Source organism: Silurus aristotelis (genome assembly GCF_946808225.1).
Source record: "Silurus aristotelis genome assembly, chromosome: 10".
Lineage (NCBI taxonomy): Eukaryota > Metazoa > Chordata > Actinopteri > Siluriformes > Siluridae > Silurus > Silurus aristotelis.
The window spans coordinates 19397559-19421841 of NC_139583.1; the positions used below are offsets into that span (position 1 = coordinate 19397559).

Below are 24283 nucleotides of genomic sequence, written 5' to 3' on the forward strand. Positions count from 1 at the left end.
GTCATGGCAACCTACCTTAGACACACTCAATAATAGTGTATTGCTTTAATGATACTGTTTAGCAAACAACTAAATAGCTGTCAATTATTCCAACTGTTATAAATCCAACTGTGATTCTGGCTGTAGGTAGATGATAAAGAGCAGGGATTAATAATCTGGCACTCTGTAGTCAACTATACAAAAAAATACTGGAATTGTACATTTGGATTTGGGTGAAACCTTTACACAAATCACGGTTTCAAATGATGATTTTTTTTTTAAAGGTTATAACAAGGTTAAGCAATGGCTTTCACGCAACGGGGTTGCTTTTTCTGAGAATTTCCCATAATTTCCTTTTTTTTTTTTTTTTTTTTTTTTTTTTTTTTTTTTTTTAATAAAGCGTTGATGGTACATTCCGAAGGCCGACTGTCATTTTGATGGATACAAAATAAGGCATTGAGTCCATTCACTCCATTCAGTTTGTCTTCCGCCATTGACATGGAAGCACTGTTGCAGTGCTTTACTGGCGGAAAATCCCTCAGCATGTGCTCATTTAGCACCACTGTGCCCTTTGGTGTTTACTAATGCAGAAGCATGTATAGTAGCATTTTAAAACCTCAACTGTGATGGTGAGAAACAGCAGCAAATACAGCTGCAATCAGTGCAATATCCATAAATGCACAAGTCTTCATATAAACATGAATACTTCTGGTTAAATCGTTTTCTATCATGAGAAAGGAATGGATATGTCCTCTGCTCTGGGACAAGGGGGGAACATTTAATAAGCAGCACCTTTATCTTACCAGCTTGTGCACAGCATCAGAGGTAATCAGAGCAGCACTTCTTACCTTTAAATAAATCATGTTGCATATACAAGTATTTGGATTAGGTCAGTCAGCATACATTCATATTCACCTTGTTAAATTTATAACCTCGATTACACAGGTCGCTATTTTAAAGCGAAAATTAGCTAACAACAGACGAACATGGAGTCACTATCATTTTTTTCCACAATTGTAATCATTCCATGCGCTGTATAGTCCATACAGTCAAATATGTGAGGTCATATGAAAATAGTTTGGAAAAAAGAGTATTTAAAACTTTTTAACAGATGCCGTGACAAGTGGAACTGACTTATGAGCCAGGTTTGATCCGCTAAAAAAAAAAAATAAAATTCGGAACATATCCAGCTTTATAAACGAGACCCACGGGTTCCGGAATGAAGGATTTTTTTGTTACATCATAGAATGGTTTTGACTTGTGAACACACTGACTGACAGCTAGTCCAAGTGCCTAGTAATCTAGAAAGTTAATTTTAAGGTCAGTATGTGGGACTGTGAGCAGACCACATGACTATCTGTAATACTGTTACTAAACTAAATATGGGAAACACGACCAGCCCTACTTCTTTTTCCTCAGTCTTAAGACAAATCTTTGTTTAGCCTGGTCCTGTCTGGACTACACCTAACCTACCACAGCTCACCAAAAGCCAGCTCTCTCACACTTAATTGTTTCAGATCTTCATGCAAAATTCAAACAAAAAAATTTATCTTATATGAGACAGGGAAAACAAGGGTAAAATAAAAATACACTATAAATTATTATTCCAGTTATTTATTGGGAAATTTGTCTTACACCAACTGCCCTGTGTACAAAAATAATTACCTTATTAGTTGTGTAACTGATAAACTGATAATTAGACTGGACACTCACTGGTCAATGTTTACTGCCAGCCCTGTTTCAAAGAAAAATTATTCTAGAAATGCCATATCAAGGCTCTTGGACACCAGTAAACCAAAATGAGACCCATAATGAACTCCCAGGTCTTGCTCACCTCAGATAGATTTAGTGTTCATGATTCCATCATTAGTAAAAGTGTGGTCAAAAATTATAGCCGGGGAAGAGAAACATGACTGCTTGAATTGCATTTGCCAGAAACACCTTGATGACGCAGAAGACTTTTGGTATAATGTTCTGTGGACTGTTGAGTCAGTAATGGAACTTTTTGGAAGACATGGATACTATTACAATCAGCATAGCACAAACACACTAAAAACATCATCCCACCAGTTAAAGATGGTCAAACGTGATAGTTTAGAGTCTCTTTTTTGTTGCTTAAGGGCCTGGGCAACTGTTTTATTTAATTATAAAATGTGCCCAAATAAATGTTAGAAATGTGCAAGCAATTACAGATTTCCATTAATCAATACAATCAGTGTTCCAGAATGAACATTACTGTATTTGTTGTGTTTACCCATTTACGCTCTACATTATAACAAGCAGCTGTACAGTTGCAGTGTTTCGGTTTTTAAAATTCATGCCTCAGACAGACATGAGAGTTTAACATTATCATTAGAACTGGCTCTGAACCATCCTGTTATGTCAAGCAATGCAATATTAAATAGTTTTATTGGATTGCTCTACTTCTAAGTGGCACTAAAAGCTCCTAAGTATGAGTTTCTCCTTAAAACCTATTCCGATTTCTGCTGTAAGCAAAATCTACTTCAAGATGGTAACACTATGCTCAGGATGACTGCTTGCTTTGTTTAGGAATTAAACAAGAAATTAATACTGTTATGAGTAGCAGTAAATGCATTGTATATGAAAACAGTCCAGAGATGGTATATATAGTTTACTGTAAAACACGAGTAACAGATGATATTTGGAGGGTGTTTTTTGCTGTAAGTAGCAGAGAGTTGTGTAAATGTATACACAAGGCGAGGTGAGGTGACTGTGTTTTATAATAATAAAAAAGTTTTAATAATAAGTGTTGCTTAAACGAACATGTTATGTAAAAATACTAACCGCTAATTGATCAGTATTGTTAAAAGCTGACACTTTATACAGATTTGAGACTTTAACACTGCTGTGGTGTAGCAGCAAATACAAAACTTTGCCTTATTAGTCAGAAAGTGTGGATTAATATAACCTCACAGCTCTAACAGTGGTTCCGGCTGTAACATGAACGATAAGATTATTTTAACACCCCTGTTCTTGTTTTAGATTATTGCATTGATCTTAACAGCACAGTTACAGGGACTTGGTATGGTGGACAGACCAAGTTATCATACACAAAGTAAACATATGAAAAAGCATGTTGCTGTTTACCAAAGATTATTGATGATCATTGATGATCATTGATGTTTTGAGGTTTTTTTTGTTTTGTTAGAAAGAGAATGTAAGGAGTATTGAGTGTCAGTGCTTTGTGGTGGTCACAGTGATTTGGTAAAAGTTTTTTGCTTCCAGTTTCTCAGTAAAAAGGGCGAGGCACATTTGTGTCTTCAAGAGAGAATACATGAGAGGCTGTGAGGAAGTTTGTAAGTTGTCTCATGGACGTTCTGTTACAAGCAAAGATAAATCAGTAAATCTAAAAATAAATCATAAATACGTTTAAAAGGCTTCATTAGTGAATTTTTGATCCCATTGTTGACAAATCTATGTGGTATAAGCACAATAACACAATTCAGGTCATGCTGTTGTACAAAAATAATATACCTGGTAGGTAACCTGGCAAGAATGTTTGTATGTTATTTATTTAATGGTATGCCCAAAACATAGGCTGCTTTTATTCACCAGATAGACTATGCATGTCTGAAAAATATTAACCGTTTCACCCTTCCAAACCGTCTATTACAGAATAACTTTATTCTTTGTCTTTGAGCGTACAGTCAAACTAGGTTTGCAACTTCTTTACTAGATTCATTATCTCCATCTAATTTGAAAAAAAGGAAGAACCATAACCTTGTCATGAAACTTCTTATTGATTGTCAGTTGTTAAAAAAAAAAAAAAAAAAAGTTCAAACTTGTAAAAGTGGAATGACTGAGAAAATGGATGTGTAAATCTCGACTCAAAAGATTTTCACTCCAGTCACTTTATTTGATATACATTGTGGTGGTATGCAGAGGCACAATTACAAAAACTGGGTCACTGTTATAAATTCTTGTGGCTCTGACTATACTTATGCCTGTATTTCATTTATGAATATTTTAATATTTCAGAATACAGCTGATTTAACACAAATATATACTTTTAATAAATTCTGTTGGTATTTTCTTCATTTTGAAAAATAATCCAACAAACAATTAATTTGGCAGTTTTTTTTAACAGATGATTTTTAAATGATTTTTTTTTATAAAATATGTCATTTTGTTAAGTGGGTGGTGTCAAAGCAGTTCCTAATGTGTAGGCAGTGAATCACTTTACACACACACACACACACACACACACACACACACACTCTCACACATTCACACACATTCCTACAGCCTTTGGTTTACACGTAAGCTGCTAGTCATCTTGTAACATTTTATTCAGCTCGAACATTCTCTAACATCTGAGATAATGAACTGCAGGAAAGCAAAAGCTACAGCAAGGCGAATACAAAAATTTGTGGGTTGGACTACAAGAAAAAATAAAATGTGAACAATGAGGAGAGCGATTAGTGGACGACCCAAACATGGGTGTGATACTCAGATGTAAACAAATTTGGCCATATAGTCTATGTAGACATCTTCCCATCACATTTTGAATGTTCTATTCCACAGTTGTCCCTTCTTTGCTATTATAATTATATGCTTTACACTAGATTTGAGTGCATGGTTGTTTACATTTCTGTCCATTCAGCCACAAGCACATTATTGATGGAGGACAAGGTGACCAGGTGCACCATCAGCGTTCAAGTTTTGCTTAAAGATGTTCAGTGGGGTTGAGGTTAGTAATTTGTGCAGGCTATTTATGGTTTTCTTCCCAACTTTAGCAAACCATGACTTTATGGAATTTGTGCTTTATGTTTTATGTTTGGGTTTCTTAATTCAAGTTAGATTGTAATGTTACAACATACAATTTTTGGACAATTGTCTACGTTCAGCTTTGTGTCAACATTTTAGGGATAGGATGCATATATATGTGATGGTCAGCCATCACTACATATTTTTGGAGATATAATGCATTTTGTTCAGTGTTCCTCAGTTTAGTGTTTGTTAAAAATTATTTCATAATTTAGTGCATTCGAATCAATTTAATTTGTTTTCTTATTTTTGTTATAATTGAATAAATATAAATAGTGCTGAATGATATTACAATATATCGACAGAAGTTTGTGAACAGCAGACCATACGAATTATATGTGCATTTTAAAAATCCCTTTACACATTTAGTCCCTGTTTGCTGATATAATAGACTCCAATCTTCTGGGAAGATGTTCTACTATATTTTGGAGTGTGGTTCTAGAGATTTGTGTTCATTCAGCCACAAGGGTGCTTTTAGAGTCAGTACTAATGTACAGTGAGGAGGCCTGGGGTGCAGAAAGCATTCCAATTTACTTCAGATGTGTACACTAGGTCTATAGTCAGCGCTCTATAGCAGGCTATTTATAATCTTACACTCCAAATCATGTAAACCTTATCTTCATGGAGCTCACTTTGTTCACAGGGGCACTGTCATCTGGAACAGGTTTGGGTCTCTTAGTGAAGGGAAAATGAAATTTTCCTACCACATCCAATAACATTGTATACAATTGTGTGGCTTCAACTTTATGGTAACAGTTTGGTGATGAACCACATATGGCTGGCAAAGTTGTGTCCCAATACTTTGTCCATTCAGTGTATTTGTTAAAGCTTTTCTCAATTACAAGTAACCTTGAAGCTGACTGATCAACTGTCACTTAATTCATATGAAGATTTGATTAATATGTTCAAATTGAATAATGTGATTATTAATGTGTACATTTCCTCCATCTCTGATTTCAATGAACTTCACCAAAATCATTTTTTACATATTATATTGACTGGTCCAAGATTTCCACTAAAGTACAGTGCATCTGAAAATTCATAGCACTTTACTTTTTTTCACATTTTATGTTACAGCCTTTTTCCAAAATAGATTAAATTCATTATTAACATTATTTGCAACTGTATAAAAAAAAAAAAAAGAAAAACAATTACATGTACTCACAGCCTTTGCTCAACAAATTGTTAAAGCACCTTTGGCACCAATTACAGCCTCAAGTCTTTTTGAGTATGATGCTACAAGCTTGGCACCTATTTTTGGGCAGTGTCTCCCATTCTTCTTTGCAGAACCTCTCAAGCTCCATTAGGTTGGATGGGAAGCAGTAGTGAACAGCCATTTTCAGCATCAGATGTTCAACCGGGTTCAAGTCTGGGTTCTGGCTGCGCCACTCGGGAACATTCTCAGAGTTGTCCCGTAGCCACTCCTTTGTTATCTTGGCTGTGTGCTTTGGGTTCGTTGTCTTGTTGGAAGATGAATAGTCACACTAGTCAGAGGTCCAGAGCACTCTGGAGCAGGTTAAAATCTTTACTGTGTACTGTGCTAGGTTTTCTAAAAAAAGTATTTGTGTGTATTGCACCACAGGTTCATTTCTTTAAAAAAAAAAAAAAAAAAAAAAAAAAAAAAAAAAAAAGAGAGAGAGAGAGAGACTGCACTCTCTGCACTCAAAGTGGTCGTCTACGTAACGCCTAGTTTCAGTCAGCACCACAGGAAAACGGAAAAACTGATTTTTATAAAGAATGAAAGTACCATTCTAGTCAATTCTTTATGCTCAAGGTTCAGGCTGAATGACATAGTGGACCTCTCGGTGAGTCCCACATTGAGCAGGCCAAAGAACAGCATGGAACAAACTGACCTTTGATCTGCTGTGTTAACTAGGCAGATAGGTGATTTTTAAGTGTGTGTGTGTGTGTGTGTGTGTGTGTGTGTGTGTGTGTGTGTGTGTGTCAGTGTGAGTGTGATAGAGAGAGAGATAGAGAAAGAGAGAGAGAGACAGAGAGAAATAATCTGGGAGCAAATTTGTTAATTTAACATGTGCTGTGCATTTGATAATACTGGAGACTGTATAAGAGATTATGGAGCATGTGGCTGCCTAAACAGGAACACTGAGGTATTTGGGTTGCCGTTCTTTAAAAGACTAGAATTCCACAGGATGGCAATTTCCACTTAGTACTGTTAAAAACTGAGTTGGTCTACAGGAATGCAGAAGAACAAACAAAGGAGACACTTTTGGTGGAAATGAAGGGGAAAATAAATGGAAATTGGAAAGCATTATCCAATGTTCATATTGCCTCAATTCTGTTGATCTCTCTCTCTCTCTCTCTCTCTCTCTCTCTCTCTCTCTCTCTCTCTCTCTCTCTTTCTCTCTCTCTCTCTCTCTTCCCCTCATTCAAATTTCCACTGTTGCCATGCACAAGTTTAATTCATTGGTATTTGTCATTTTTATTTGTTTAACAATGGACATTGTCTCAAAGCAGCTTTACTCAGATAATTTGGTAAGAAAGAATAAATAAGATGTTCTTTATAAGTGTAAATTTCCCCCAATGAGCGAGCTGGTGGCAACTGTGACAAGGAAAAACTTCCTTAGATGGCATAAGGAAGAAACCTTGAGAGGAACCAGACTGGGGAGGGAACCCATCCTCATCTAGGTGGCACCGAATGTCTGAATTACACTGAATTACAGCTAAAAGTAGTACAGTTCAAATACATCAAAGCTCCTGTGTCACTCCGTAGTTTCATGGATCCCCAGGCCGTTGATTTGAAACCATTCCCAGCTGCACAGAGTGGCTTAAGTTTAGGACACTGTGCAGTTGGAGACTCTGGCAAGACTCGCTAAAACTAAAAGGGAGAGCCAGAAGATAACACAGACATGAGTGATCTCTGGTATAAGAGACGGCCCACCACACCACCGTAAACAAACCTGAGAGAACATGCAAGCGTGAGGGTACGACAGCATACAAATATCCCAATTTACCGAGCCACTCACATGGCTTTTCTGAAATATACAATTATGTATCATCATCAAGCAATGGAAACTAATTCCATGTTGACGTATAATTTCACAAAGAGGCAGCATATATAAAGAGAAAAGCAGTGGGCCTGAGACAGATCCTTGTGGAACACCAAACTTTACTTTAAAGAGTGTGGAGAACTCACTATTTACATCTATAAACTGATAGTGATCAGTCAAATAAGACCTAAGCCTGGAAAGAGCTGTTCCCTTTATTTCAGCAACATTTTCTAGTCTAGCAAGTATAATGTTTTGATCAATGGTGTCAAAAGCTACACTAAGGTTGAGTACAAGTAAGGAGACACAACCCTGATCAGAGGCCAATAGCAGGTTATTTAAGTGCAGTTTGTTTTTCTGAAACCAGTGCAATGTGCAGTACATGCAAAATGTCCATATTGGTCAACAGAGGATAAAGAAACATAATTTCGAAGCATGCTGATGAAGAGAGAGCAAATGATGGCAGCTAATTCGCATTCCATAAAATACTTTTATTGAGGTTAGTAATAAATGTATTTGTCAGAATGTATCTGAATGTTTTACTGGTCAAACAAAAACATAATTTTACAGATTTGGTTTGGGCATTCCTAATATCAAATGGATTTATTTATTTGATTGGGCCAATTTATTTTGGAGACCTGACCATTACATACATTTTTGTTGTTATAATAACCTTCACTCTTCTAGGAAGACTTTCTACTAAATTTTGGAGCGTGGCTATGGGGATTTGGCCATTCAAAAAGCATTAATTCCATTTAAGAGTATTATTGAACATGATCATTCACTGATTGTTAGACAGAGAGGCCTGGGCTACATCTTGAAGGTTGAGAACTCTTCATGGAACTCACTTAAAGTTCAGGTACAAGTTTGGGCAAGTCTCCGTATTTCCAGTAAAGGGAAATTATAATGCTATAGCATCCAAAGAGATCTGCTTCCACCTTTGTGAAAACCTTGCGGGGAAGACAAACATATTAATGTAAGGGTCAGGGGTCCACATCATTTTGGTCATATAGAGTTTGTAGTTAAGAATGAAGACCCCACAGTGTTGGAAATGGTTTGGGCATTATTATATTATATTGTATTTTACATTATTATACTATAAAAGTTAAGGCCTAAAGACAAAGTAAAGGTGGGATCAACCTCTGATCAGTTCATCATACAGTATTTATAGACTTCATGAAATGTCAGGCAACATTTCTAAGCATTAAAACAAATATTAAGGTCCATTAACACATACATACAAACATAAATTCATACTCTTTTAGTGTTAGGACATGTACTATTATATGCTACTAATGACTAAAATGCCATATGTGGAATAATTAGGTGACTAACTGATAAGTTGGTATTGGAGCACAGTGGTGGGTGAAGTACACAAACCATGTACTTCAGTAAGTAGAGATACATTAGGTAAATATAACTCTAGTAAAAGTAATCCCTTGAAAATAATTAAAAGTCAAAATATATATATATATTGCCTTTAAATGTACTTACGTATCCAAAGTACTATGATTTATTATGGCTATTGTGTTCTATTATAATTTCTCTCACAAGACTCTTTGCTTAATCAACAGTTTATGTGAAAAGACTTAACAAAAACTGTCAACAAAGTCAAACACTGATTGATATCTATTAAAATGATCATGAGCCCAAAACCTTCTTTTCAACTGCTTCAAAAAAATCACACACACAAGGCCATGGGTTTTGTGGCAAGTTAGATTCAGGAGTCCATAATTTATTATTCTGAAAATGTTGAACTGACGCTGAACTTTATGCTCTTGCTAAGTCGATACCCCCAAGCGACAATCAAAACATGTTAAAAACAGAGCATGGTGGCTCAAGTTTTTATCGATTTATAAATAAAGAGGAACGACTGATTTCACAACATGTAGTTGAGTAAAAAGTAAGATATTTGATTTTAAACTCTAGTGAAGTTAAAGTTCCCCCAAATAAAACATTTTTCAGTACAGATACGTGAAAAAGCATCTCAAGTACAGTAACGACATTTACTTCATTACTGTCCGTCGCTGTCAGAGCATGTATGTATGTGTATATGTAAACCGCTGTTTGATCCCTGCAAAATTAAATGTGTGATAGGTATTGCTTTTGGTTACTGTGGTTAAGATTGGGGTTGGGGTTAAGCTTACACACACAAACTAAGGCCTCCCAAAGATCGTTTCTGTTTGAGTGTATGGTCTATATTGACGTTTATCTGGCAGTGAGACTGTATGAGGAAAATAGTTGTGCGAATGTGTGTAAAACTTTGAACATGTTTTAGGTTTTATTTCCTTTTCCTCTCATGAGCAGAAGACGGTTGACACCTTTATATTGTGGACAAATAGAGTCACATAATAAAGTGGTCTAGAAGTCAATACTATTTTTTGTTTTCTCAAAAAATTAATGAATGGTGAAGACTGCAACGGAATATTCTGTGTGGGTCGTATGCTAGTTATTGAATATTTACTACTACACCCACCATGACACGCAATGTGAGGACTATAACTGGTGAAAAGAATAGAGAATGGGTGGATAAGTAATAAATGTGATGAAAAGTAAGAAATACAGATGGTTAAATGAGCAACAGCTGCACCTAAAAAAGAGAAAGTTACTGTTTAAAGTTAGAGAGGTGTATCTGAAAGGCGGCATTTGAAAGGGAAAAGCAGCTTTCAGGGAGATGCAGTGGCGATTTGGGGGTGTGTGTGTGTGTGTGTGTGTGTGTGTGTGTGTGTGTGTGTGTGTGTGTGTGTGTGTGTGTGTGTTTGAGTGAGTGAGTGAGTGAGTGAGTGAGTGAGTGAGTGAGTGAGTGAGTGAGTGAGTGAGTGAGTGAGTGAGTGAGTGAGTGAGTGAGTGAGTGAGTGAGAGAGAGAGACACAGACAGGAGCAGAAAGACATTTGTGGTCTGAAAGAAGGTGTTTTTGAGGTCATCACCCTGAAATGGTTCTGAGATGGAAAGCTGTGTGGGAGCCTGTCAACGTCACCAGCTAAGGTCTTTCATCTTACTGGAAGGTGTGTGTGTGTGTGTGTGTGTGTGTGTGTGTGTGTCTTTCTTGTGCAACAGTTGTGGAAATGACTTGTCAAGGCCTGTAGACACAGAAAGAAATGTACTGAGTTCCCATGTTCTTACAAGTCTGCACAATGATCCGTAACACCTAACACCTATTTCATAGGCTCAGAGGCACACCCTCTCGCTAATAAAGAGCCTCTCTTTCTCTCTCACACACACACACACACACACACACACACACACACACACACACACACACACAGAAGATTCCTAGTGTAGTTTATGACAGTCAGCTGCTTGGCCTGGATGTGTATGTGATGCCTCAGCATTAGTCTTTAGACTGCATTAGACTGCACTGAGAGGTGCCTTTTCCCATGTAAATTACAGAAAAGTAATGCTGTGTCATCATTCACTTACTCATTCTCACTTTGGTATTAATGGGAGTTTTGGGCAGTCGGATTACAATTGGACAGCACTAACTCCAGATGTAAAGGTGTTGAATTTGTCGATTGCATCTTGTAATCCTGTCACCCAAAGCCCTTGGAGGGGATGTCTTGTCTATAATGTATAATGTGAATATCAGTAAAAAGAGAGCTTTACGTCTAGTCCTGGCAGCACTGATTAAGTCAGAAAGGGTGTGTGTTGACTTGTCCAGCCTAGTCAGTGTATTTGTTGACTTATACTAACTTTAGAAGAGTAGTAAACTGAGTAGCCTTTAAAAATATTTTATAGCTTTGATGATGGTTTTGCTTTTGCTTAAGAAATAGGTATTATAAGTATCGTGTGTGTGTGTGTGTGTGTGTGTGTGTTGAATTTTACTTGAAAACTGTATGACAAAAAAAGTGTGTTTGTGTGACCTCACCTAGTTGTGTTTGTATTGTTTTGAGGCATGTACTAATGATTTTGCTGGCCCAAACTTTCTATATCACTATAACATTTTATATCATGGTATTTTAAAATTGTAATAAATTGAAAATAAATTTGAAAAAGGAAGGCAAAGACACCAATTCACTTAATAGTGTTGAATGTAAGGTAGTTATGTGGTTTTAAATTGTGAGTCATATGAGAACCTTGTAATAAAGGGGAAACTTTACTTCTAGGCAACAGTCTCCACCTACTTTTTTTTTTTTTTTTAAAGGTGCAGTTAAACACTTCCTCTCCTCCCTGCCCTTTCTGAGCTGTGACCCTCATATTTAAAATAAATTGTATTTACCAATGCAATTACCATTAACATTACCATTGCCTGTCATTTGTCATTTAAATCTTTGTATATTTGTGTTGCAGATCAATGTGTGGTCAGTGAGGAGATCTGAAGCAGGAATGACCCAGAGCTTTCGGTTTTTATTAAAGTGAGGTGAGTCGTGAGATATATCATCATCATTTTCATAACTTGGAGGTCTCAGCTCATATAAGTGAATAGCAGCATTCTTTGCTTGACTAACTTTCCTGAAATTCTGTAACAAAGTCAACATATTCTGTCTTATAGTATTACAACTACAATTACTAAAGGAAAGTAAGCGCTAAATAAACTTTTGCTAGAAATCATTTCTCTCCATTGCTACTTTTACTCTTTATTTTTCTTTTGCTTGTCCTTCATTTTATTCCCATCATGAGCGACATTGTGTCCTTGACATTGACCATTGAGCTCTGATTAAGGACAATGTGTGAATAAATTTGTTTTTAAAGTGTGAAAGAGAGACGGCATATAATTTTGTTTAAATAAATGGACGCATACATATAGGGATCTACTCTGAAACTCTCCCATTCATTCTTTTTTTACAGTGCAAGGCTCACTGTCATACAAACACATCTTCTTTCTTTAACAACACCCCGTGTATTTCTCTACATCATCAGCTAATCAAATGCACTCTGAAAATAAACTGACCAATCATGGAAAGCAAGTGACCAGTGGTGCCCAGTCACAGATCCCAAATGTGAATCAGCAGGAACAGCAAGGACCTGCGAGCAACTTAGGGTCAAAGGGCGCTGGGCCAGGGAGCCATGGAGTAAAATCCAACCAGATATCTCCAGGACTAAAAAGTGTGGTTGGGATCATGAAGACCAAATCCAAAAGGGAGAGAAGCATCTCTGTGGATGCTGGAGAACAAAAAGATACACTTGCACCAGTGATGGAGTCTGATGCTAAAGGTAATGTCTTGCGCCAGACATATGCATATGCATGACTTAACAAAGCAACATGTCACAATTACTGACCTACTGAAAATTATAGGAACAAAATGAAACTTAAAAATATATATTTTACAATTTTGTTCAACTCATAGTATTTACAACCTCCTATGAGGTTATCCATTACATCCTGCTCTACTTGTATATCAGGGTATACATATCAGGTGAAACTGAGGCCAATTTTATATAGTCATTTATCAACAAGGGGAAGTGAATACACAAATGAAATTAGACAAAGCTGTATTTCTTTTTAATTAACAAATCAGGCATTCACTAGAACATTAGCTACTAGACTACCTGATTTACAAATTGGTTGGTTAGAGAAACTCTCAATGTACAGTTTTTCTTCATTTAACATGCAGATTATTATTTTAAAATACCTACTTCGTCTAATACCAATTATGATTGTTTGAAAATTTTTTAACCTTGTTGCTTTTTGAATAACTTATTAAATTGACAATTTTTCATACTACTAGATTTGTGGATGTTCTAGATATCTAAAAAATTAAAAAAAAAATAAGTTTTCAACTTGAAGCACAAGTAGAAAGGTGCATAGCTGCTAGCAGGGTTGTAAAGTAGCTTAGTGAGCTTAAATAGTGCGTGCAGGTCAACCAATGACACCTAATCTTCGACAGAATCCATGTGAAAGTGCAAGGACTGTTTTTCACTTTGTTTTGCTTTTACTAACAGCAAGAGATATTCTTTGAGAGCAGGTTTGACTTAGATTAAAAACAGTTCTTCATGAACCTCCAATTCAAAGTAATACACTATGAAGTGACAGCTTTCCATTAAAGCAAAAGAAAGGAAAACATTTTTAGTGTGTGTATTTTTACAATGTGCAATGGTGTACAGTAGACATTCCCTTTTTGAGATGGAAATGCCTTTTGTTTAAATGTATGAATTCTGTTGCATTTCTTTCCAGTCTCCCCTTTTTTGTTTTTTATAACTGTCCCAAATACGAAGGTTAGAACAGCCAGTTCTCGATATCAGCTGTATTGAAAGGATCAAGGTTCCTCAAGAATCAAGGTTGAAACTCTTTAGGATATGATAGCGTTCTGGTGTTTTTAAATCTCCAAGCTGATAAGCAATTCTGTACCAATGCTATTTTTTTTTTCAAGTAAACACAGCCATAAATGTCTGGTGTTTGCTAAACACTTTCTGGTACTACAACAATGCTCTGTTGTCAGATGAAACAAAAAGTTGTTTAGCAACAAACATTCAAGGTGGAGCTGGTATAAGAAGAAGAATGGTTATGCACAAAGAACCTCATCCACACAGTTTAAAAAGAAGGATGCTTTGTGGTGATGAGAGGCTGTTTTTCCTCCATAGCCCCTGGGAACCTTGTTACAATACATGACAAAGATTTAACAATAAAAAGTTTGGTCATGTATACCAGCCAAAAGGACAATAACCCATAAAGTTTTATATCAAGGCTAAACAAAATGGTTTAATCATGCTTTAGGACATGTCTATATCTTACCCATGACCTAAATCCCATCAATAACCTCTAGAGGGAGCAAAAGAGTAGAGATTACAAAGGTGGAGCTTGGGCCTATGAGATTTTGTATTGAGGAGTTAGATTTTATGGTCTGCGTTTCTCAATATTATCAGAGATTATAAGCAAAGACTGGTTTGCATGGGACAGGGGTGGACAAAGCAGTAGCATTGATAGACAAAGCAAATAAATGTTAGTTTCTACTGACCTTTGCAGATGTTTGTTTAAACTACAGGAACAGACACTCAAATTGTCTACAGACGCTTGCATGCTCCCTACTTAACTCAGTGCTGGAGGTTGATGCCAAAACCTTCACACATAAATGTACACAAACACTTACACACATGCCCAGTCCAACGTAATGAGAATTGCACACACGTGCATACACACACGTTTATTTTCACTACATATGAGAAGCCATACTGTTGTAATTTTACTTAGAGTTTTTACATAGAATTTGTTAATAGAAATAAAAAAATATATATGTGCTGATAATGCATAAATACACAACAAAGGAGAATGACTAGTGAACTAGTTTCTGTATACCAATGTTTTTGCACCGCCTACACACAGTCACATGAAAATGCATATACAGCAGCATGGTTTCTTAAACCTGAACGTGTTTAACGTTAGACAGGAGAATACTCTGTAGGCGCTGTCACTGTGTGTATGGGGGTTGGTTTGCATTTTAATTTGCATTTATTTTTTATTGCATTTTGTTGTGTGTTGCAAAGCATATTTGTGTTCGTGCGTCTTTCAAAAAAGAACTCTGAATATAAAATAATTTAAGCTATTTTGTACAACCATATATAAGAACACACAGACACAGACACACACTCGCACACTGTGATACATCATCAACGTCACCATCAACTGGCAACAAGTAACAGGTTGGCAGAGTAGTGAGAAAAAGTCAGTGAAAATAGGAGGACAGGATTTTGAATTTGAACTTTTGGGCTTTTTGTCCACTCTCATTTTTGCTTGCACTTTTAATTTTTTTTATTTTAGCCTGAGGAAAAACAAACAGAGACTCATTCAAATGAAATGCAAGTTGCTGTGCCACATCAAACTGCTCCCCCCCACACACACACACACACACCTGGTCAGGGCTAGTGATTTGTCAGTGTGTGTGTGTGTGTGTGTGTGTGTGTGTGTGTGTGTGTGTGTGTGTGTGTGTGTGTGTGTGTGTGTGTGTGTGTGTGTGTGTGTGTGTGTGTGTGTGTGTGTGTGTGTGTGTGTGTGTGTGTATGTTGGTGGGTTGGGGGGGCTCAGAGTGATAGCGAGAGAGGAATAGAAAGAGCAACAGAGAGTACAAGAGCCGACTCACGTTTATGTAATATGATGTATGAAAAGAGGATGCAGAAAAGGTCAGCTCTTTATCTCTGCTCACTTCCAACAATGCTTGCACAGGCTAATGACACCACAAGTTAACTTCACACCCCCTTGCATGCATTTTCTTTGTCTGACTCTCATATTTTGTCTGGTTGGTTGGTATTTAAGGTTGTGAGATAATGAACAATATTTTCTCATCTTATCATTTTAGCATGCCAGAGAAAATTATTTGAATTTTATTTAAATAATAATGCATGACTGGCACACAGTGTTTGGGGAAAAGCCCAAATGGAAATAGGGATCGGTTACTCCCTATTAAGGACAGGGCGTGCGGTATATACTATTGTAATCAGGTATTGTGGACAGACATTTTTTGTCTTGTAAACAGTGGACTGTGTGTAAAATATTTTGGAACTCTTTCACTGGACAATCACTTACATATACAAGCCAAAGAGTCCTTAACTAGTGTTTCCTGACAAAATTATTCACAAAACCGTCATTTAGTTTGGTATTGTGTTTTGTTGGTGTTATCCACTAGATGGCGCAATACGCAGAAAGCGGCGGTGTGTGCTGGAGAAGAAGCAGCCTTATAGTGGAGATGAGTGGTGCTCAGGTGCCGAGACTGAGGAAGAGGAGGAGAAACCCTCCACCACTTCACACAGTAAGTGGAGCCCAATAGTGTAAATACAAACTTCATACATGTAAAAAAGAAAACACTGCAGAAAAGAAACATCCAGTGACATATTAAATTATTTTTTTTGGTTACACATGTCCTGCCTTAGCTTCCTGAGGCTTAGCTTCCATCAGGACCTTCCCAGGCTTCAAGTTACCTTTAAAATAATGCAAAATGTAATAAGTAACAAAGTTGGTAACATTTAATAAAGATATTGTGGTCGTAAGAATCTAAACCATTATTCCACAATCATGTCTGGAGAGTGTTTACTGCCAGTTGAAGACAGCGATTCTGATTTTTTACTCAGTTACACATATTCTGTGACGGCTTGCAGTAAGGTTACTACCAGAGCAAATAAGACTTTACTATGTTCGACTTTTTTGTTAACTAATCTTTTGACGGAGAATTGGAGAAGTCTAATTTATTTATGGATTATGTAAACTGCGTTTATAGATCTTTCTAATTTCCAGACTAATACAGCCTACAGTGCCTTGCAAAAGTATTCGGCCCCCTTGAACTTTGCGACCTTTTGCCACATTTCAGGCTTCAAACATAAAGATATAAAACTGTAATTTTTTGTGAAGAATCAACAACAAGTGGGACACAATCATGAAGTGGAACGAAATTTATTGGACATTTCAAACTTTTTTAACAAATAAAAAACTGAAAAATTGGGCATGCAAAATTATTCAGCCCCCTTAAGTTAATACTTTGTAGTGCCACCTTTTGCTGCGATTACAGCTGTAAGTCACTTGGGGTATGTCTCTATCAGTTTTGCACATCGAGAGACTGAAATCTTTGCCCATTCCTCCTTGCAAAACAGCTCGAGCTCAGTGAGGTTGGATGGAGAGCATTTGTGAACAGCAGTTTTCAGTTCTTTCTACAGATTCTCGATTGGATTCAGGTCTGGACTTTGACTTGGCCATTCTAACACCTGGATATGTTTATTTGTGAACCATTCCATTGTAGATTTTGCTTTATGTTTTGGATCATTGTCTTGTTGGAAGACAAATCTCCGTCCCAGTCTCAGGTCTTTTGCAGACTCCATCAGGTTTTCTTCCAGAATGGTCCTGTATTTGGCTCCATCCATCTTCCCATTATGTTAAGCATCTTCCCTGTCCCTGCTAAAGAAAAGCAGGCCCAAACCATGATACTGCCACCACCATGTTTGACAGTGGGGATGGTGTGTTCAGGGTGATGAGCTGTGTTGCTTTTACGCCAAACATAACGTTTTGCATTGTTGCCAAAAAGTTTGATTTTGGTTTCATCTGACCAGAGCACCTTCTTCCACATGTTTGGTGTGTCTCCCAGGTGGCTTATGGCAAACTTTAAACGACACTTTTTATGGATATCTTTAAGAAATGGCTTTCTCTTTGCCACTCTTCCATAAAGGCCAGATTTGTGCAGTATACGACTAATTGTTGTCCTATGGACAGAGTCTCCCACCTCAGCTGTAGATCTCTGCAGTTTATCCAGTGTGATCATGGACCTCTTGGCTGCATCTCTGATCAGTCTTCTCCTTGTATGAGCTGAAAGTTTAGAGGGACGGCCAGATCTTGGTAGATTTTCTGTGGTCTGATACTCCTTCCATTTCAATATTATGGCTTGCACAGTGCTCCTTGGGATGTTTAAAGCTTGGGAAATCTTTTTGTATCCAAATCCGGCTTTAAACTTCTCCACAACAGTATCTCGGACCTGCCTGGTGTGTTCCTTGTTCTTCATGATGCTCTCTGCGCTTTAAACAGACCTCTGAGACTATCACAGTGCAGGTGCATTTATATGGAGACTTGATTACACACAGGTGGATTCTATTTATCATCATTAGTCATTTAGGTCAACATTGGATCATTCAGAGATCTGTTAAGTTTAGTTCAATAGAGACCCATTTTTCAGTTTTTTATTTGTTAAAAAAGTTTGAAATATCCAATAAATTTCGTTCCACTTCATGATTGTGTCCCACTTGTTGTTGATTTATCACAAAAAATTGCAGTTTCATATCTTTATGTTTGAAGCCTGAAATGTGGCAAAAGGTTGCAAAGTTCAAGGGGGCCGAATACTTTCGCAAGGCACTGTAATTATCTTATTTCCCTTGCTTCCTATAATATGTTATATCAGCAATGATTTAGATTAATTCAGTATAGTTTGAGTATACACACATATGAAAAAAAATAAAATTCTATTAGAAATTATTATACGGATACACACACACGCAAACACACACACACACTTAAGTATTATCATACTAGCTTTTAATGTTACCATGGGTTTTTCTAAATCAGCTAATTAAACATAGACTGGTACAACAGTTCAGTTGCAAATAAATGTTTTACCAAAACACCAGAACATGTTTATTTTTTTCTCATTAAAAAGGCCAGTCACCCAATACACATTAACAGCTGGTCACAGAAATGCACATTTTATGTAAATCTGTGAGGGGAAAAAAAACATGTTTTTGTGACTTTCCATCATTAAACATTAGTTATATAGATGTTTTTGATTTACCAATGACTCAGTTGCAAGCACCAGCAACTATATGTATATTCATAAAAAACATGTAACTGAGACAGACTTTTCTGATCTGAGTGTGGCCTTGCATTTCATCATAATGTCATTCCATGGCACAAAATGCAGGTAAACAAGTGAAGGTCACATGACCGACAACACCCTTGTGCGATATTGTGGTATTTAGCATCACCTAGTGGCTAAGTTCCAATTTCTTTTCAAAAAGAAGTACATAATGAAATGTAGCTGGCACGTTGTATCGGCAGTAGTGCTACGTGGACCATTTCAACGGCTAATCTTTCATGTGATGAAGTGATGTCTTTGGTCCTCGGATGCTGCTGGTTAGCTAACGCACACATTTAAAACACATTGGCAGGAACTGCATTAAACAATGATATTGCGACAGTTTATTTATCCTTGCGATTAAAAATGTCTAAATTAAAACTAGCATGAACTAACTTCACACACACTTTAGCCAGCATTTAATTGCATACAGCTTCTTGTTTATTCATGACCACACACAGAGCTCCGATGTCCCAGATGAAGCATTCGAACCCTCACACACTGTTCCAACACAACAAGGATCACAGCAACATTGCTACACACTTCACTTCAATCTAACCACAAACATTTCTAAACGTATGAAAAAAATTATAATGAAACATAATTCATGCGCATTGGTGGGTTCTAAGCTTTCTTGGCTTCAGACATCGACAAGAGTTTATTGAACATCAGGAAGTGAAACTCTTACATAAGACACAGCGGATTGAACAGTGAGTGCATCTTATCTCTCCACTTACAAGTCCTGCGATTCCAAATCATTGCTTTAATGGCATTATCATAAGCATTTATTATAAGATCCAGATCTTATTTAAAGTTGAAGTACATAATTTATAACCTTAAATTTGTTTCCCTACAATTGAATAAAATTCAGTTAGCAATGTGCTTAACTATTGGCATAGATTTACAGGCTTACCTTGGACATGCAAGTGCAATGTGCACTAATAACCGCTCCGGTTACCTTTGACTTGCTCCAGCCCTTACCATACACAAGATAAACATCATCCACATAGTGACCAAATGTTTCTGACTTTCACTAAAAAAAAAGTAATTGTAGACATGCAGACAGGTCTTTTCTGCATCTCATGTGTAGATGCACTCGGCCTCAACCAGATTATAATACATGTTTGGATATGGTAGTTCAGGTAAGCGTTTATGACAGCTCTGTGCTTAATTTATAATTTTTTTTTCCTCAAGTAGCATGGTTAAACTGCTGGATTACCAATGTCAGCATTTTTTTTTTTGCGCCTAATTTGAGGTTTTCTAGTTGTATGGTGATAAGATTTTTCTTCTTTCCTCCGCTAACTATTTTCTCCTTTTTCTCACTTTTCAGGGGAGCATGTGATGTCATGTCCTGGCCAGTCCCTTTCAGGCACTGTTGAGTCAGTAAGTGGCCCTGGTTTAGGATGTGGCCTTGGTTCAGGTCTACGTTCTGACCAGCCAACTCACACCTCCCAGCAAGTGGTGTATGTTTTCACAACTAGCCTAGCAAACAGGTGAGATTTAATATTAATGGAGGAGCATAATAAATATATTTTTGCATATGCTGTGAATGTAAACAACCATAACTTATTTCAACTCAAGCTTTATTGTCATTCTTCCACAACTAGTGATGTCCGGTTTGTGAACGAATCGTTCATTTGAACTGGTTCTTTTTAGTGAACCGGTCGAACTGGTTCACCAAATCGGACTGAATCGTTCAAAACAGTTCGCGTCTCAAATCAGCACTAATCAAGAAAATTACTCAAGTTACTCACTTTTGAATGTGTATGACCGTCTATCCGACTCAAAATAAATCAATATCCCTGAGAATGGGGTTCTTCTCTAGTTTCTCCAACAGTACACACATTAAACTGAAACATGCTGCTGAACAAGTGATCATCACTGAGCATGCGCATACCTGCCGATTCCGAGCAGCACACATACTGCTGTTCTCGAGTCACCAGTACTGTATCAAGAACCGTTTCTTTCGGACACGTCCGACATACTACTGATACCAACGAATTGTTGATACTGAGCATGCGCGACCTACCGAGCAGTACGCGTGCTGTCTGACATTAACACACACACACACACACACACACACACACACTTTTTGGACTCCGAATCAGATGCGTTCGACATACTGTAAAGGCTGGTGCTGCGCTGCTGATATATGAGCACAGGTGAACTGAGGACTTAAATGAAAAGTAAGTTTATTTACTAACAAAAAACGTCAACGTTTTGCACATCAGTGCCTGTATTGGGTGATTTAGTGCAAAACGTAAATGTAAGGAACATTTCTAAGATGATGATGATCATTTAATTTAAACAGATAGCTATATGCCCTCATGCAATAGACATGACTTTATTTAAATGTGTTTAGTGTGTATGTTCATCCGCCGAGATGATATTTGGATATGCATGACGTCATGACGTAAGGACGTAAAAGAACTGGTGAACCGGTTCTTTAAAACGAACCGTCCGAAAAAACTGATTCGCAAAAAAGAATCTGGCTTTCCATCACTATCCACAACACAGTATACAATAGAATGAAATGCCTTTTCTAATGGACCAAGGTGCATAAACTGTGAAACAGCAAGAGTCAACATTAAACATAAAACACTAAACATGCTAAGGTGTGATAAATGAGTTAGATGTAAGAAATGATATTGAAATGTAAGTAATGTAAAAACAAGAGTAACACGCGAATGCACAGTCAGAGGTGACCTTGTGCAAGTGTGTGCAATATCCAATGTGCATATTTTAACAGAATGAACAGATGTCTATAGCAAACAGTTAGTCCCTGAGTGCAAATGTCTGCAGATGTACCACAGTGTCCAATGTTAATTTTTAGTGTACAGTAATGTTGAAAACCTAAAGAATTCAATTATTAAATTATTTAAAAATGGTTAAATATTTCTTGACAAATGTGTCTAAATGTGTTTCTTTAGGTTTTCAGTTTCCTATTATTTTAAGCCATTTCAAATAATTGAAGCTACTGAACTATAACTTAATATGTACACTGTGTGTTTTTAAGTGCAACCAGTGAATTGCCTGTGTGTTCGTTTTTTGCAGTGCTGCAGAGGCTGTGATCCATGGCCATACAGATTCCATCCTCCTTTTTCACCAGCAAAATGTTCCTCGCACCAAATTGGACCAGGTTTGTATGCATGCATACTTACCTTTCAGACAATAAATACTGTAGCTTAGGATTCATGTACACTACAATGTTCAGAATTTACAGCTAGCTGTAATGAACATGTTTTGGAGAGCAATTTGTGTTTCACATGTAAATACATGTATTTGGCATGTTTGTGCTCCAAAAAGAGGAAGGAGAACATATGCACGTTCATAGTTTACTGCTTATGCAGGTGGTGATGAGTGTGGGATGCCACATTTGTTTAAATATCTATTTAAGTCATTGTGTTTTGTTCCACTTCTGTATGCTTTATTTGAGTAAGACAATGTAGTAAATTGTCTGTAAAAAAATTTTTTTTTACGAGCTTATCCATTTGGACATAAGCTAAAACATTGTTATGATTAGTTTTCCAACGTTTTTTCCAACAATTTATCGAGTAATCGGACAAGGATTACATGTTCTTTATTCAGCAGCAATACTAAATAAGAAAATAAGCGAAAATAAGATGGATCTCTTAAAATGAATGTTTACTTTTTAGAAAAAATTCAATTTTTGTTGCTGAAATTGCACACAAGAATATTTGTGAAAACTAAATTTGTTTATTTAATTGCCATATTACTTCAACATATAAATATAAATACAGTACATTCAAAAAGTCACTCTGCAGTGACTGCGTACAGTAGGTTATGGGAAAATATTAATTTAATAAAACTCATTATTATTCTCACTCATGTATTTATTTATTGGATATCGCACAGTATCGCAATGTGGTTTTCTTGTCTCCGGAAAAGCTGCTTGAAATTTTTCACGCACTAAATCCATGCATTTATCGCCAGCTTTAAAAACTTGCTCCACTACCTACACGGCCACGGTGAAGGGACTCTTTGAACGCACTGTATATAAATAAAAATTAGAAATCAGTTTTAAATTACTTTAAAAATGGTAACCACACTGTACTGTGTTTGAACACCCTGCTATTTTGCAAGTCCTCCCACTTAGAAATCATAGGTGCATGTTCACTTTGAGAGACATAATCTAAAAAAAAAAAATCCAGAAATCACAATATATGATTTTTAAACTATTTATTTATATGATACAGCTGCAAATAAGTATTTGAACACCTGTCTATCAGCTAGAATTCTGACCCTCAAAGACCTGTTAGTCTGCCTTTAAAATGTCCACCTCCACTACATTTATTATTCTAAATTAGATGCACCTGTTTGAGGTCGTTAGCTGCATAAAGACACCTGTCCACCCCATACAATCAGTAAGAATCCAACTACTAACATGGCCAAGACCAAAGAGCTGTCCAAAGACACTAGAGACAAAATTGTACACCTCCACAAGGCTGGAAAGGGCTACGGGGAAATTGCCAAGCAGCTTGGTGAAAAAAGGTCCACTGTTGGAGCAATCATTAGAAAATGGAAGAAGCTAAACATGACTGTCAATCTCCCTCGGACTGGGGCTCCATGCAAGATCTCACCTCGTGGGGTCTCAATGATCCTAAGGAAGGTGAGAAATCAGCCCAGAACTACACGGCAGGAGCTGGTCAATGACCTGAAAAGAGCTGGGACCACCGTTTCCAAGGTTACTGTTGGTAATACACTAAGACGTCATGGTTTGAAATCATGCATGGCACGGAAGGTTCCCCTGCTTAAACCAGCACATGTCCAGGCACGTCTTAAGTTTGCCAATGACCATTTGGATGATCCAGAGGAGTCATGGGAGAAAGTCATGTGGTCAGATGAGACCAAAATAGAACTTTTGGGTCATAATTCCTCTAAACGTGTTTGGAGGAAGAAGAATGATGAGAACCCTCCCAAGAGCACCATCCCTACTGTGAAGCATGGGGGTGGTAGCATCATGCTTTGGGGGTGTTTTTCTGCACATGGGACAGGGCGACTGCACTGTATTAAGGAGAGGATGACCGGGGCCATGTATTGCGAGATTTTGGGGAACAACCTCCTTCCCTCATTTAGAGCATTGCAGATGGGTCGAGGCTGGGTCTTCCAACATGACAATGACCCACACAGCACACAGCCAGGATAACCAAGGAGTGGCTCTGTAAGAAGCATATCAAGGTTCTGGCGTGGCCTAGCCAGTCTCCAGGCCTAAACCCAATAGAGAATCTTTGGAG

At 37.2% G+C, this 24283-nt stretch overlaps 1 protein-coding gene and 1 long non-coding RNA gene across 4 annotated transcripts in view; one reads left to right on the forward strand and one right to left on the reverse strand.

Annotated features, from left to right (window-relative positions):
• bcl9l (bcl9 like) overlaps window positions 1–24283 on the forward strand; it is a 46236-nt gene that overhangs the window by 16421 nt on the left and 5532 nt on the right. For all 3 annotated transcript variants that reach the window (XM_083552595.1, XM_083552597.1, XM_083552596.1), the window contains exons 2-6: window positions 12061–12130; window positions 12559–12924; window positions 16329–16451; window positions 20359–20521; window positions 22083–22167. In XM_083552595.1, the coding sequence (XP_083408721.1) occupies window positions 12639–12924; window positions 16329–16451; window positions 20359–20521; window positions 22083–22167 (657 nt within the window). In that variant the 5' untranslated portion in view covers window positions 12061–12130; window positions 12559–12638. The remainder of the gene's footprint in view (window positions 1–12060; window positions 12131–12558; window positions 12925–16328; window positions 16452–20358; window positions 20522–22082; window positions 22168–24283) is intronic.
• Window positions 20466–21235, reverse strand: LOC310732370. The gene is made up of 2 exons (XR_014535470.1): window positions 21152–21235; window positions 20466–21116 (listed from the first exon to the last, which is right to left on the reverse strand). It is a non-coding gene; the product is annotated as an uncharacterized lncRNA (long non-coding RNA).